At 41.8% G+C, this 16,088-nt stretch overlaps 1 protein-coding gene across 2 annotated transcripts in view; it reads right to left on the reverse strand.

Moving 5' to 3' along the window:
- BAIAP2L1 (BAR/IMD domain containing adaptor protein 2 like 1) overlaps nt 1–16,088 on the reverse strand; it is a 92,828-nt gene that overhangs the window by 47,541 nt on the left and 29,199 nt on the right. For both annotated transcript variants that reach the window (XR_006382339.1, XM_044233793.1), the window contains exon 3: nt 14,949–15,035. Coding sequence is in view for 1 of the 2 variants with exons in the window: in XM_044233793.1 (XP_044089728.1) it covers nt 14,949–15,035 (87 nt within the window). In the remaining variant the exon portion in view is untranslated. The remainder of the gene's footprint in view (nt 1–14,948; nt 15,036–16,088) is intronic.

Consider the following 16,088-nt stretch of genomic DNA (forward strand, 5'->3'; position numbering starts at 1 on the left):
TTACTATGTTGTAGATACCTTAAAGGTGGGACCAAGTTTATGAATGGTGTAAATTGAAAGTGACACACTTTTAAGAGAGCCTAGAGAAACCTGGTTCATAGAATTAGAATGGAAGAACCCCCAAACCCTTATCTTATTCGCTCTTTTAGTCAATCAACAAATCATTCTAAGCTCATCCTAGAGAATATCCACTTCTCACATTCCTTGCCTCACCAGCCTCCCCCTTCAGGAGACACTGCTGAATGGTGGTCAGGACACTTCCCCCAGCATCAGAATCCTTCTGGAGATACTGTTGGAAGCATGATAGTCACAGCTCCTTTTCAGTTTTACAAAGGGACATGTCCCAGGGCTATTTTCTATACAGAATCAAATTCTGGCTTCCAGTTTCTTCTTTCCACTGGATTTAAGGAACAACACTCAGAGGATCTAAATCCTTCTGTCATGTATCCAGTCTTCTAGATTTCAGACTACTTTCATAATTTGTTCTTTACATGGAAACTCAACTTCTGTGGGGTCCTCTTTAAGGACTACAAAATCACAGATTCAGACTCAAGTACAAGGTTTTAAAACCTGTGCTGCACCTCTGCTCCCTGAGTCTGGGAAAGCCCTCCACTCTCCATCGAATCAACAGACCCCCAGCTTCACCCTGAACTAGTTGTGTTAAGTCTGACAAGTTACTTAAGCTAAGCTTCTGTTTTCTTGTCCATAAAATGGAAATACTATCCCTACCTCAGAGGGCTGTTGTGAGAATTAAATGAGACTTTTGAATTCTGAACTTCCATGACCGCCAACAAAATTCATTTACTGTGCTATTCATACTGGGTCTGGGCCAACTAAAACTCTCCCCAGGTTATGGTGAGGTTAGGAGCTAGTTCATGTGAGACGTGCTATATAGCATAGAGCAGACAGTCTCAAAAATTTCTTACCAGGGCACATGGGTGGCTCAGTTGTTAACTGTCTGCCTTTGGCTCAGGTCATGATCCCGGGGTCCTGGGTTCAAGTCCCACATCAGGCTCCCTGCTTGGCTGGAAGCGAGCTTCTCCCTCTGCCACTCCCCCTGCTTGTGTTCCCTCTCTCGCTGTGTCTCTCTTTGTCAAATAAATAAAATCTTAAAAAAAAAAAATTCTGACCAACTGAGGTCCTAATTCAGGTTTGTCTATTTCTGTTGAAAAGTTGAGGAGAACAGTTTATAATTAGATGTTTGTGATACTGCTGTTGGGTTGCCTGCATTTTCAAGGGCAATAGGAAGCAGGTGCAATTGGCCTCTTGAATTAATCTACTATACTGTTTATAGTATGAATCAGAATACCCTATACCGGCAACTTCTCAGAAAGAGCTGCCTTTTTTTTAAAGATTTCATTTATTTATTTGACAGAGTGAGAGTGTGCATGAGAGCGAGCACTTGGGGGGGTAAAGGGGAGAGGGAGATCTCAAGCAGACTATGCCAAGCATGGAGCCTGGTGTGGGGTTCAATCTCAGGATCCTGAGATCATGACTGGAGCCAAAATCAAGAGTTAGTCGTTTAACCAACTGAGCCCCACAGGTGCCCTGCATTTTTTGTTTTCTGTATGTCTGTATGGTAGAATACACATAACACAAATTTATTAGTGGCAACATTTAGTACATTCACAATGTTGTACAAATGCTATCACTATCCCGTTCAAAAGCACTGCACCCCTTGAAGAAGAGATGCTGTACCCATTAGCCGTCACTCCTCATGCATCCCTCCCTCCGCCCACAGCAACCGCCAGGCTCTTCTCCACCACAGGTGCTGCATTTTCCACTCCCACCAGCAGCATATAAGGAAGTATTCCAATTTCTCTAAAATTTTTGCCAACACTTGTTACTGTCTTTTAAATTATAGCCAGTCTGTTGGGCATGAAGGGGTATGTCACTGTGGTTATGATATGCATTTCCCTAATAGCGAATGATGTTGGTTATCTTTTGCATGTGCTTGTTGGCATCCTTACTTTTAACAATTTTGTTAAGTCATTTGAAACAGGAATGAGTACTCAAGAAAATACATTTATTACCAAGCAGCTAAAGATCAAAAACTGTCAGAACCCTCTTTGGTTCTTTTAATAAAGAACCTACCGAAAACCCCACACCATGGCTGTCACTTTCCTCCCTGGCATCACAGTCGGTTTGGCCTTGTGTATCTGGCAGGGTCAAGCCAAGTGCCAATCCCATCATGATTCTAACTACACCTATCTCTGGCATATTCTTCTCCCTTTTATTTACTTATCCTCCTTCCGCAACCAGTCACAGGGGCCGCACCCTTTTTGCTGTTTCCTGGGCATCTGACCAGAGCCACTTTTTCTTGGCATGCTCTAAAGTCCCTTCCCCTCCTCTATTTGTGTATTAGAACTTAGTGAGTTTGTTTCTGACACAAAACTTCAGGCCTAGCTCAGTGCCATGAACACAGTAAGACATCTTCCAGCATGAACAAGAGGATGTGACTAGTTCCCATCAACAATGATGGTGGTGGTGGTGAAGCAGAGCCCCCTGGGTCTTCTGAGGCACTGTCCCTCACTGTGGCCTGTGCAGTTGCTGAGGCCCCCAGACAAGCTGTTCTTGGGCTATGGCTGAGAGCATGAGAATAGGGGCTCCTATACTCTTCTCCATCCTGTGTTGAGAGAGCACGCGGCATCTTTTTTTTTTTTTTTTTAATTTGACAGAGAGAGACACAGTGAGAAAGGGAACACAAGGAGGGGGAGAGGGAGAGGGAGAAGCAGGCTCTCCGCAGAGCAGGGAGCCAGATGTGGGGCTCGATCTCAGGACCCTGGGATCATGACCTGAGCCGAAGGCAGACACTTAGCGACTGCGCCATCCAGGCGCCCCCACACAGCATCTTTCAAGAAGATGACCAATTTGAATAATTGTGAAAATTGGGTTTAAACAAAATTTCCCTTCACATATTTCAAAATTCAAAAATTTACAAGAATGGGTAAGTATAATATAATAAAGTTATGAAAAACAGGCAATGATGTTTCAGATTAACATTCAGGATGTGCTCACCATGCAATGAGGAAGCATTAAATGTTAAACTGACTAATCTTGATTTGACAACTTAGCTTTTACATCTCTAGTTTTTATTAATTAGAGTACTTCATTTGCACATATAATTAGTTACCTCAAAGCTAAGAAAAAGAATGCTTTTCTTATAATAGTTTTTGTAAAGAAGTACAATTTATAATACAGAACCTCCTCTTAAAGTTTTAGGAATTTATACAGAAATCAGTATTCCTATGATATGGGGACTTACATGGTAGGTGTGTACAGATATTTTATAGATTATTTATAAATCACAATCCTATCATTCTCTATCATTACTAAAGCTAAGATCTTTCTTGCTCCCAAAGGGAGAAAGACGTGTTGAGAGTAAGCATCTGCCAGTTGAAAACTGAAATGATAAAAGTCACTTGGCAAAGTCCAAAAGCAATTTTCACAGGTACAACTCCAGGATAATCTTTTTCTAAAACCCAAACTGAAAATAACAATAAAATAACAGTCATGTTATAAATGATCTGAAGTACAAAATATAAAATCCTGATAATGTCTGACGAAAACACAAAATGCAGACTTATACATGTTGAATCGGTTTCAGACTACATGATACCTCACTATTTAACACATCCTTTTATCTGCCAAACTATAACGAGCAGGATAGGATATCTTGACTGCCATAAAATAGAGCAAGTCAGAAAAAGTACACCATTTTGATAGGTAGAAAATTAAATCATATAGCTGGCAGATTGCCATTATCCAACTGGGTGACCTTGGCAAGTTACTCATTTCGTACCCCAGTGTCCTCATTTGTAAAATGGAAATAATTATAATAGTACACACACTGCAGAGGGCTATCACGATGAGTTTGGAAGTCAGTAATTTGTAAGATGCTTAGAACAGCACCTGGCATATAGCAGGTACTATGTTAAGCAAATAAAATAAATTCTCTATTGAGTGTTCCCTATTTTTGTGGGAAGGATTTTGGTCAACAATAACTGCTCTGGGGGTGCCTGGGTAGCTCAGTTGGTTAAGCGTCTGACTCGGTTTCCGCTCAGGTCATGATCTCAGGATTGCGGGATCAAGGCCAGCATATGGGCCCCCCACTCAGTGGGGAATCTGCCTCCCCTGTCCCTCTCTCTCTGCCCCTGCTCTCTCTTTCTAAAAAATAGAAATTTAAAAAAAAAAAACAAAAAACTGTTTTGGCTCAACTTCGCTCTCTCATCGATTCTGGTATGAATTCTTTTACTTTCTCCAGACCTTAGAAATATACTTGTTATATTATTGTAAATTTATAAAATTTCTTTAAATATATTTCAAATACTTTTTTCTGCTCTTATTTTTAAGACCCAAGACTGATTTTGACATTGACAAAACTATAACAAATGTATTTCTTAAAGTTGTATGACCTAAAAAAAAAAAAATTGCATGACCTATAAACATTGTATCAATAACAAAAAAAAAACTGATTTTTGTAGGTTTCTTGGCAATGAGATAAACTGGACACAAAACAGAAGATTATAAGAAACTGGGCCAGGGGCGCCTGGGTGGCTCAGTGGGTTAAGCCGCTGCCTTCGGCTCAGGTCATGATCTCAGGGTCCTGGGATCGAGTCCCGCATCGGGCTCTCTGCTCAGCGGGGAGCCTGCTTCCTCCTCTCTCTCTCTCTGCCTGCCTCTCTGCCTACTTGTAATCTCTCTGTCAAATGAATAAATAAAATCTTTAAAAAAAAAAAAAAAGAAACTGGGCCAAACAAATTAATAAATGATTCAAAATAATGCAATAGTTAACTAAACAGGAACAAAATAACAGTCTAAATTTATTTAATGTCGAGCTGTAAGAACCTCACAGTACATCTGTAAAGTCCCCAAAGAAAGTCTCCCATTATTTCTTGAGAAATAAATGAGAAAGAGCTTTATATATCCATGCTTTAAAAATGAAAAAACAATTTCAAACTTTCTTTTAAATATTTTGCCAAAAGATTTTCCTGTGGCCATTTTTGTTTTCCCTTTCTACTTTTTTCAGTATTTTCTAAGTTTTTAAAATAAACATTGGGGGCGCCTGGGTGGCTCAGTGGGTTAAGCCGCTGCCTTCGGCTCAGGTCATGATCTCAGGGTCCTGGGATCGAGTCCCGCATCAGGCTCTCTGCTCAGCAGGGAGCCTGCTTCCTCCTCTCTCTCTGCCTGCCTTTCTGCCTACTTGTGATCTCTCTCTGTCAAATAAATAAATAAAATCTTCAAAATAAACATTGTTTGATTTAGGGACAAATCTGGAACTTTTATACACATTTCGGTTCCCTCTCAAATGAGTACTGTTCCTGAGGTGAACTGTGTACACGGGGTCAAGATTTCTGTGTGCACTACAAGCACACACCTGACAATGAGTTCTTCACGTAATTTATGACTTAACAACTACACATTAAAATATTTTACCCACCAATCCGGACTAAGAGCTCTGGTTTCTGGCTCTTTGTTGTTAGCTCCTCCCAACAAGGCAAAATGGTTGTGCTCTTGCGTACATACTGCTGTGGTTGTTAATGCATGTTCATTAAACCCAAGCACTTAGCAGGTGGTAAGGAACTGCTTTTTATTTGGAGAAAGGCCTGTAAAGGGCCAGGTTGCAAGCAGTTGGACATGTGGGACAAACTTCTCTGTTGTAACCACTCAGCTCTGCCACAGTAGCCTCAAAACAGCCACAGACAACACGTGAGAAAATGGGTGTGGTCAGCTCCCAAAAAATTGTAATTACAAACAGACGCTGGCCAGCCCTCTGGCTCGGGTTTGCTCGCCCCTGTAGTTAAGGCACAACTAATAAAAGGTGATACTTTAGCAAAATGAATTTGAAAGAGACTTCAAAAATACATGCTAATTCTTATTGTAATCTTCAAGTGATTTAGAGCATTTAACATAAAAATGACTAAAATGTGATAATTCTCCTGAATCACTACTATTTTACTTTCAACTGCAGTTGAAAATAAACAAATGACATATTTTCTGAGTATTCTCTGCAATAGAACAGACTATTCGTAAAGAGCCTTTCATTTTTAAGAGAAAATGACCAGTACAGGGCTTTCCGGGGGGGGGGGAGGATGTATATCTGGCAGATTTACAGAAAATTAAAAAATGCTATTATTTCTCAGGATACCTGGGTGGCTCAATCTGTTAAGCATCTGCCTTACCCTAAGGTCATGATCCTGGGGTCCTGGGATCAGTAGCGCATCAGGCTCCTTGCTCAGTGAGGAGCCTGCTTCTCCCTCTGCCTGCTGCTCCCCCTGTTTGTGCTCTCTTTCTCTTTCCCTCTCTCTGACAAATAAATAAAATATTTTTTGAAAAATTGCTATTATTTCTCAGATTTCAGATAGAATAACTTACAAGTTTTGGATATTTACATTAAAATATTTTCCATAATGTTTGAGTCACTTCACCCTGCGAAACTTGCATGATACCTTTGTTCATATGGATAAAACAGAAAACAGAAAGGCATTTCTACTGCTTTGAAAATTCTAAATACTTTATAAGAATTTCATTAAATAATGTCATATTACATCAGCTATTTTTATTTTCTAAGAAGATATATTATTTAAACACATCTAAGATATTATTTAAATATATTTAAATCACAGAAGTCCCACCATTGCTTGGCATTAGTCCTTTTCATTTCTTGTGAGTTTCAGTAGGAACAAAACTTTTACACCCTCCATAGGTGTTACCCCAACATAAGGAGAGGACTGTAAGATGATAACAAAACGGTTATAAAGAGAAAGAATCCTTCATGAATCAGAATCAAGAGGCACAATAATACCATCAACAGAACTTTACAACTCAAGAACTTCACACAGTGGAACTACTGCATAGATAATAAAGGAATCAAAACACGAAAACAAAACCCAAATTAAAAGTTAACTTGCAGGGTGCCTGGTGGCTCAGTGGGTTAAGCCTCTGCCTTCTGCCCGGGTCATGATCTCAGGGTCCTGGGATCAAGCCCAGCATCAGGCTCTCTGCTCAGTGGGGAGCCTGCTTCCCCACTACCCGCCCCCACCTCTCTGCCTACTTGTGATCTCTGTCAAATAAATAAATAAATAAAATCTTAAAAAAAAAAAAGTTAACTTGCAAAATCAATAATAACAAGACAACCCAATTAAAAATTGGCAAAGGATGGGGTGCCTGGGTGGCTCAGTTGGTTAAGTCTCTGCCTTTGGCTCTGGTCATCATCCACTCCTTGCACAGCAGGGAGTCTACTTCTTCCTCTGCCTGCTGCTCCCCCCCACTTGTGTTCATGTGCTCCCTCTCTCTCTGACAAATAAAATCCCTTTTCTTTTATCTGACAAATAAAATCTTAAAAGGGGGGGAGGGTAAGCAAAGGATCTGAATAGACATTTCTCCAAAGAAGATACACAATGGCCAGTAAGAATGTGAAAAGATGCTCATCACCCTCAGTCACTAGGGAAATGTAAATCAAAACCCAAATTAGGTATTACTTCATACTCACTAGGATGGCTATAATCGAAGACAGTGTTAACAAGGATGTAGAGAAATTGAACCCTCACATGCTGCTTATGGGAATGTAAAACAGTGCATTCATTTTCAAAAACAGCTTGGCACCTCCTGAAAAGGGTTAAATTGAGAGTTACTCTATGAGCCGGAAACTCCACTCTTAAGTGTACACCTAAGAAAAACATGTACACGCAAAATCTGAACACAAATGTTCACAGCAACATTATTTCTACTCGTTAAAAAGCAGAAACAACTCAGGTATCCACCATCCAATAAATGGACAAATAAAACACCGTATACCTATACAATATTATCCATTCACAGAAAAGAAGTGTTTCTTTTTTTTTTTTTTAAAGATTTTATTTATTTATTTGTCAGAGAGAGAGCGAGCCAGAGCGAGCACAGGCAGAGTGGCAGACAGAGCCAGAGGGAGAAGCAGGCTCCCCGCGAAGCAAGGAGCCCGATGTGGGACTTGATCCCAGGACGGTGGGATCATGACCTGAGCCGAAGGCAGCTGCTTAACCAACTGAGCCACCCAGGCGTCCCGAAAAGAAGTGTTTCTAATGCTACAATGTAGGGCACAGAAAACAGCAAAGGAGGGCAGTGGTTGTGCTGCCTCGTTTCCCAGAGATAAACCCATGTGAAGGTTTTAAAAAGGCATCACTGAAAGAGAAAGTGCAGCAAAGAAATGAATGACAGTAATAACAAGAGTAAGCAGAGCTGGGGCACCCGTGTGGCTCAGTCAGTTAAGGGTCTGCCTTGGGCTCAGGTCATGATCCCAGAGTCCTGGGATCGAGTCCTGCATGGGACCCCTTGCTCCGAGGGGAGCCTGCTTCCCCCTCTGCCTGCTGTTTCCCCTCCTTGCGCTCTTGCTCTCTGACAAATAAATAAAATCTTTTAAAAAAAAAAAAAAAGTAAACAGAGTTAAGGAAGTAGCTGGCTGTGGGAGTGCTGACACTGTGGTCATTTGGGAGACTCTGGATGTGCGGCCACAAGAACTGAGTGAAGCCCAAACTTAACACAGTGAGCAAAGCAGCTGTGAGACAATGAAGATGTTTCAGAGGAAGTGCTATCAAGGGAAACTTCACATGAAAAGACTTCTCGAGGATATCTCGTCCCACTGAAATCACAAAGGATAAAATGCTGGAAACTGATGCAAGTTTAGGGAAGAGCATGACAACCTGCAAAAGCACAGAGAAGAGGCCCGTCCCATATCTTGAGCTACAGGAGGAGACAAGCGTTGCTGAAACCACTCAAGTGTTTTGCAAATAAAGATGCTTTAATTACCAGTGTTTCTAATGCTCTGAACTACTGTGTACCAAATAAATACTAATTTTACTATTTTTTTCATTTCCCTATAGACTTATAACTGAGAATAAGAATTTTTAATGTTTTTGACAACATTTTTAAAGGTCATGGGACAATTCTTAATTTTCCCCATTGATTATTAAGAAGGTTTTCGATGGTTTTTAACTTGCATGGTCATTTTTATGGTCCTGCACTGCCATCTAAAAGGAGGTCTGCAGGGTCCCTGGGTGGCTCAGTCAATTAAGTGTTAGCCTTGAGCTCAAATCATGATCTCAGAGTCCTGGGATTGAGCTCTGCACCGGGCTGTACGCTCAGTGGCGAGTCTACTTCTCCCTCTCCCTCTCTGATCTCTCTCAGATAAATAAAATCTTAAAAGAAAAAAAATAATAAAAAATAAAGAACAAAACAAGGTCTGTACGTAAAATTAATGAATTTCAGAATTCAGAAAAATACCAATAGAATAAACCCAAAGATAGTAGAAAGAAGAAAATAAAGATAAGAGTACAGATTCATGAAATTAAAAACAAAGATACAATGGAGTGAACTGAAAAACTGGTTCATGAATAATCAGGACTAATCAAGGAAAATGTATGTGCTTACACACTTACATCACCTACTCTAACGCTACAGAAGAGAATAATGTCAATGAAAAAATTGTACGGTTTTTGAGTTCTCAAATATTTGTGCATAAGAAGTGGCAACAGAGAGTCAGGTTTCTGGTCTTCGAAACTTTAGAGTCCACAAGGCACATTATCTCATTTCATCTTCACACAGTTCAGGAGGGGTTACCGTCATCCCCCGTGGGCATGTCAACTGGCTCACAGACATGAAATGTTGCCCAAAGTCACACAAGTCGATAGCAGCACACCGAGCATCTCTTAGGTGCTGGGCATCCTGCTATCCGCCAGCGTCTCAAGGGAAAATAAAATTTAGCCTGGCCTCCTTGTCCTAGGTTCTAGATCTTTCCTGTGCTTCAGTTGGGGAGGGAGGCACTCTATGACCCACATTGACACTGATGTCACCTACCATACTCTCTAGGGGTCACCAACTCTTATAACCCTTATTCTGTCTTGCTTGGTACAGAGCACATCGTCAGGGACTCAGGACCCAATGTGGTTACCCACCAGGTGGAAGAAGGTGACTGCCAAGTTTACCCTTAGGGCGTATTAGTCACATCAAGGAAAACACTGGCTTATTGCCCACCCTGCCAATCATGAAGGAAAAATCCATCCATGAGGCTCCTGAGGATGAGATGAGGCAGTGTATGAAGTACATGACACACAGCAGGCAGGTACTTAATGAGATCTGAGTTTCTGATGAAGCACAGAAGTGCAAGTGCAAAAGTCAAGCAGGACCATTAAAAGCCATATATGCTATATTATCTAACACACATTTTACACACACACACACACACACACACACACACACACGTGTATATATATATACACACACATATATATGTAAACTTCTCTGTAATTTCCATCCTTCCTAACCCTGTAACATGACACCTGGCATTTACGGTCAGCACCTTAGTGAAATCACCACCCCTTCCGAGGGGACCAATGACCTCTCATCACCACAGCTGCCAGCCTCTCTGCAGTCTTTGGCCACTGACACTGCTTCCTGCTCTTCTCCCTCTTGAAAAGGTCCCCATCGTGGGGTTCCCATCTTCTTCCTCTTCAGTGGCCCCTTCTTGGCTGGCTGTCTCTTTTTCCCTTTGCCTCAGTCAAGCATGGTATAGTGCAAAGGCAAGGCACTCAGAATCTAAAGTTGAACCACCTATTATCCGCCGTGTGATCTAAGGCACACCCTTCCCTTCCAGGTCTCACCTAGAGAGATAGGGAAAGTGTCTACACCCAACTCAGGGCTGTTGGGTGTTTGAGATTAAATAACACCCATCAGGGGCGCCTGGGTGGCTCAGTGGGTTGAGCCTCTGCCTTCGGCTCAGGTCATGATCTCAGGGTCCTGGGATTGAGCCCCCGCATCGGGCTCTCTGCTCAGCGGGGAGTCCGCTTCTTCCTCTTTCTGCCTGCCTCTCTGCCTACTTGTGATCTCTCTCTCTCTATTTCAAATAAATAAATAAAATCTTTAAAAAAAAAAAAATAACACCCATCAGGCGCTGGGCCCTGTGCCGGGAAGAGCCAGCACCCGACATATGCCGTGAGACATGCTGTATATGAGCATCCTCAAGGGAAGAAAAGACCGGAAAAGAATACAGTGGTGACAAAGTACTTGTGTCAAAGTGGTAAAATTACAGGTGACTTTTTTCCTCTGGTCCCCCAGTTTCTTAAAAATGAGGCTGTAAGGTCACACAGACACATGGGCAGAGATGAAGAAGAGAGGAGGAAAGAAAGGAAAGTAGCAGAGGGAGAGAAAATGCACCTCAGAATTCATGATTACAAGTCACCCAAAGGCTGAAAAGAAAAACAAAAGGGCAGAAAACCAGAAACTGCCCCCAAATCCCTAACTCTTCCTCTGTGTTTCCACTTCCCAAATAGGAACAGACTGCAAAAGATGGCTATGGTTTTCAGCAGAAAAAGCAAGTATCCAGGAGAAGCAACAATTGTAATGTCTGAGGTATATACATGCTAGTGAAACCATACTCCATGTGGGAGAAAAACATAATCCCACAGAGACACAGAATGCCAGAAGCATTATGCAGTCCGAGGCACAGCTAAAGCAAGGACATTTGTAGAAGGGCTATCCTTTCACTGAAAATTGCTGAAACAAGACCTTTAATACCTGTCCTCCTAGCAGCTGCGTCCTCTCCCCCTCAGATGCATTTCTTGGCTAACAATGCTGGGGAAAGCTCTCTGGCTGCAGGGTCATGAGACACGAGAGGATATATGTGCTGGGGCTGCCAGGGAAAGGCTTCCTCTTTGTAAAGGGCACAACTGAGGAAGAAATTCCTCTTCCTGCTTTTGGATACAATGGGAGGAGAGGGGATATGATGCCTAAGACTAGCAATGGCAGTCATCTTGGTATCATGAGTTGAGCTTGAGGATGAGAAGAAAGAAGGAACCTAAGCTCTTAGTAATCATTACCTAACTAGGAATCTGCTACTCCTGGCCTTCTTAGGTGTGTTAATGAACATCCTTTATGCCTAAGCCACTATTAATTGGGTATGTGTTACTTTTAGGCAAGAGCATCTTAAAATTATTCACATAGTATTTGGTGAGTTGATGTGTTAAGAGGGATATCTAAATGGAAACACCCAGAGCCAGGAATCAGAAATGGCATGGTTATAGCTCTTAGTGGATGCCAATCCAAATGACAAGTATTAAATAAGCAAAAGGTGAATCACCTTTTTCCTCCAGCTTTTAGATCTTTTTTCCCCCTAATGTGAGAAGAAAGACTGAAATGCTCAGTTCTGCCACTCTAATTAACACTCATAATACATTTGGCCAGGTTTTCCAAGTAGAATCCTCACAGTAAATTTCTATGAATTAGGTCAATATTTTACCTAGAGGATATTTTCTTCATCCACCTCCCAAAGTACAAAAGTATCAAAATAAATAACAGAAATTTCATGTAAAAAAGTATGTAGAATCAGAAAGGTTGCCCTACAGCAACATTAAAAAATATCTGAATTCAATATTAAAATGAAAACTACTCTTATAATCTCAGTTTTAGAAAGGATAAGAATTCTTCAGCATCCCTTTTACTTCCTTCCTGAGCAAAATTTTTAAACTGAAATTTTAAAACTAGGATTTGCTGGGGATGGAGAGGAGGGACACACACAAGGTTTTTCAGAGACAATACTCTTCAAGAATGAAATTTTTGAATTGATTCATGATCTTCACACATGAAATTTCCCTTCAGTTTTATCAGGTGGGATTTATAATGTTTCATAATAAAGTATGAATACCAACATCAAAAGTCAGTAATTAGACAATAAAACCTTCTTGAAAAATGAGAGAAACAGAATCTACCTTAGGTCTCTTTCATCTATGAATTTTTCATTAGTCTTTCATACATGGAATTTAAACAGACAGGGTATTTTAGCCTACACTTTAAACAAAATAAAAAACCAGGCACGTGAAAACAAGTTACACACTGGGCGTCCAAAACCAAAGCTTGCTAGGGCAGCACTTTATTGTAAAATTGCTGCAGATGAGCAGAAAATTACTAACTATATGATGTGGGGACTATAAGCAAAAAGGCAACTTGAAACAAAAATAAAACACAGGAGGCACCTGGGTGGCTCAGTGGGTTAAGCCTCTGCCTTCGGCTCAGGTCATGATCCCAGGGTTCTGGGATCGAGCCCCACATCGGGCTCTCTGCTCAGCCGGAGCCTTCTTCCTCCTCTCTCTCTCTCTCTCTCTCTCTGTCTGCCTCTTTGCCTACTTGTGATCTCTGTCTGTCAAATAAATAAATAAATAATCTTTAAAAAAATTATAAAACAACAACAACAACAAAGAAGTTATTTTCATTCCCTCCAAAGAGAACCCACATCCACATGAAAGAAATCTCACCACTGCGACATAGTTTCCTTCTCCAAACTGAAGAAGTTTTCAGCCTGTGTTTGCAACAACACAGTTGCTGTGGAAATGGCTGATTCAACATTATGAATTCACAGCTGAATAAAGTAAGGTGTGGAACAGAAATCTTATTTAAACAGTGACGAGAACCATAAAACATTAAAAAGGCAAAATGAACGATGGTGAATCAGAGCACCATATGGTTTAATGTAGGGGTCATATGTTTTCCCATGGCGCCTGACACAAATAGGATGTTTCTTTTTAATTTAATCCTATTTTTGGAAACCTCTAATCATCTCCATCATCCCAGTAAGTTTTACTATCTGCTTCTGTCTACCCAAAGCAGCGTGTATTTTATTAAACGGACTCTGGTGAGGACAGAGTTTCTAGAGTCCATACCTTGCCAGAATACGCACAAGTGACGGCACCAACAGAACACAGGTCAGGGCTTTGAAAAATTTCTGGATATAAGTATTCTATTTTACTAAATAGAGCAGTATGGACTTATTTATCACACGACATCACTTCAGGCTTGGGTTTCAAGACTCTTTACAAACCCTTCAGGAACCGAAGTTGTCAGAGAATGTTCCTGAGCGCCCAGTTCCACTTCACATCCTGCAGCCCAGCTCCCAACCCCAGCACTGTTATCACACCTTGAATTTGTTCCTCCACTTTTATGGGTCAGGTAAGAGTTCTCCAAGCAATCTTGAAAACACTTAAGATACTTTATACAGAAATGATGTGAATTATTTGAATCCTAAATGTATGTTCCCCACAATCTCCCCCCAACCCCAGCTTCCCTTTCTGCTTTTTAATCGGAGAAACACTTTTCTTTAACCCACTGAGCCACCCAGGCACCCCAAAACACTTTTCTTTAAATACACACACTCCACCAATATTTTCCTGCTATTCTGAACATCTCAAATTACGGCAGACATTTTGAAGCCAGACCTCTTATCCCTCGTAAAATAAAACATATTCATTTAAAATAAAACATATTCACTCTTTATTCAAGATTTTAAAATGATGGTTATGTGTTGGGCTATTAGAAAAGGAAAAACAGCAACTTTTCCACCCTTAAGAGAGGGCGCAGTGAACGGACTCTGTAAACAGAAACCTGGATACCCTCGGCAGCTGGTGGTGCTGAGGGTGTGGCTGCCCTTCGTGTGTGCACAGGAGATCAATTCATACCAGCAAAACCGGAAAAATCACAACTGAGAGCAACTGTGGAAGCAGCGAGAGCCAAGAGCAGGACGTAAAGGAGTCTGACTTTCTGCTAGGTGAGTCACAGGAAACACTCCTGCCAGAGTCAGGAGGCCTGCCGTGCCCATCTCCTTTAGAATGTAGGTCAAAGCTCCTTGGGCTTCATGCTCCAGGGATCCAAGGGGAAGGGCTAGGGCCCCAAGTTTAGAGGCAGAAGCCCAATTCCTAGGGAGCAGGCAGGCCAGCCACTGATCTTGGCTTGCCCTCTAACTAAGCCTCCACTTTCGACAGACCACAGCAAACTCAGTCATCCCAGAAGTGAACACACTGGAGTACTAGGCTAGCTCTTCTTACTATTCTGGATTTGGGCCATTTCATATATTCTTGTTAGGGCTCCCAGGAAGAAAGGCCCTGCAACCAGCTTGACTTGTGTTTGTATATAATGGACAGCCAGCTCACCCAGCTCTGTCGACACGGGGGACCCGGCGGCAATCTCACCAATCTTGGCCACTCCATCGTAGTACGCTTTTCCCGCAAGGATCATAGCTAGACAAGGGAAGGGACACAAAAAATCATCACTTAGACAAAGAAAACAGAAAGTGCCACGGAGGTTTGCTTCCAAATACCTCTCAGTCCCTTCTGGCTGCAGTAAGGTCTGGGCTGTGCCAAGGGCGGCTTTCAGAAGGCAGGGCTGGTGCTTAATAGCTGTGCCAGGGACAGGGATCTCTCCACTGCACTTCCAGAGGCCCCCCACTCAGTGGAAAACCCTATAGGATCCTCATCTTAGGATCCTGGGGAACCTTCAATAGCAGGCTCTGGAAGTCCAGAAAAGGCCCTGCTTTTATCATGATGCCAGTTCCAGAGTGGATGTGTTTTCAATATCAAATAAGGGCTGCAAACACAGCCACTCCAGCAAGAAATCTTGCCTGAGCCGGTTATTCTATAGCTCTATAGGTCTGCAACATTATTAGTTAGAAGAACTTGTATGTGGTGCCCCAGGAACCTGGTCTTTTTTTTTTTTTTTTTTTTTTTGACACACAGAGATCACAAGGAGGCAGAGAGAGAGAGAGGAAGCAGGCTCTCTGCTGAGCAGAGAGCCCGATGTGGGGCTTGATCCCAAGACCCTGGAATCATGATCTGAGCTGAAGGCAGAGGCTTTAACCAACTAAGCCACCCAGGTGCCCCTGAAAAAGGTATTCTAAGGGGCACCTGGGTGGCTCGGTTTTAAGCCTCTGCCTTTGGCTCAGGTCATGATCAGGTCAGGGTCCTAGGACTGAGCCCCACATCAGAGTCCTTGCTCGGTGGGGAGCCTGCTTCTTTCCCCTGCCTGTCGTTCCCCCTGCTTGTGCTTGTTCTCTCTTTCTCTCTTGCTTGCTCTGTGTCAAATAAATAAAATCTTAAAAAAAAAAAAAAGAAGAAGAAAAAGGTATTCTGAGCCACAACCAATAATATATTTGTTGTCAGGGAAAAAAAAACTATGAGATTTAAAATACATTATCATTCTAAAAACACAAAAGAATGACCTGAAAAATAATTGAAGGTTCTATCCTGCCCCCACCAACTTTCTGGCAGAGACAGGGAAACTTTCATTGCTGTAGA

Source organism: Neovison vison, chromosome 14 (genome assembly GCF_020171115.1).
Source record: "Neovison vison isolate M4711 chromosome 14, ASM_NN_V1, whole genome shotgun sequence".
NCBI lineage: Eukaryota > Metazoa > Chordata > Mammalia > Carnivora > Mustelidae > Neogale > Neogale vison.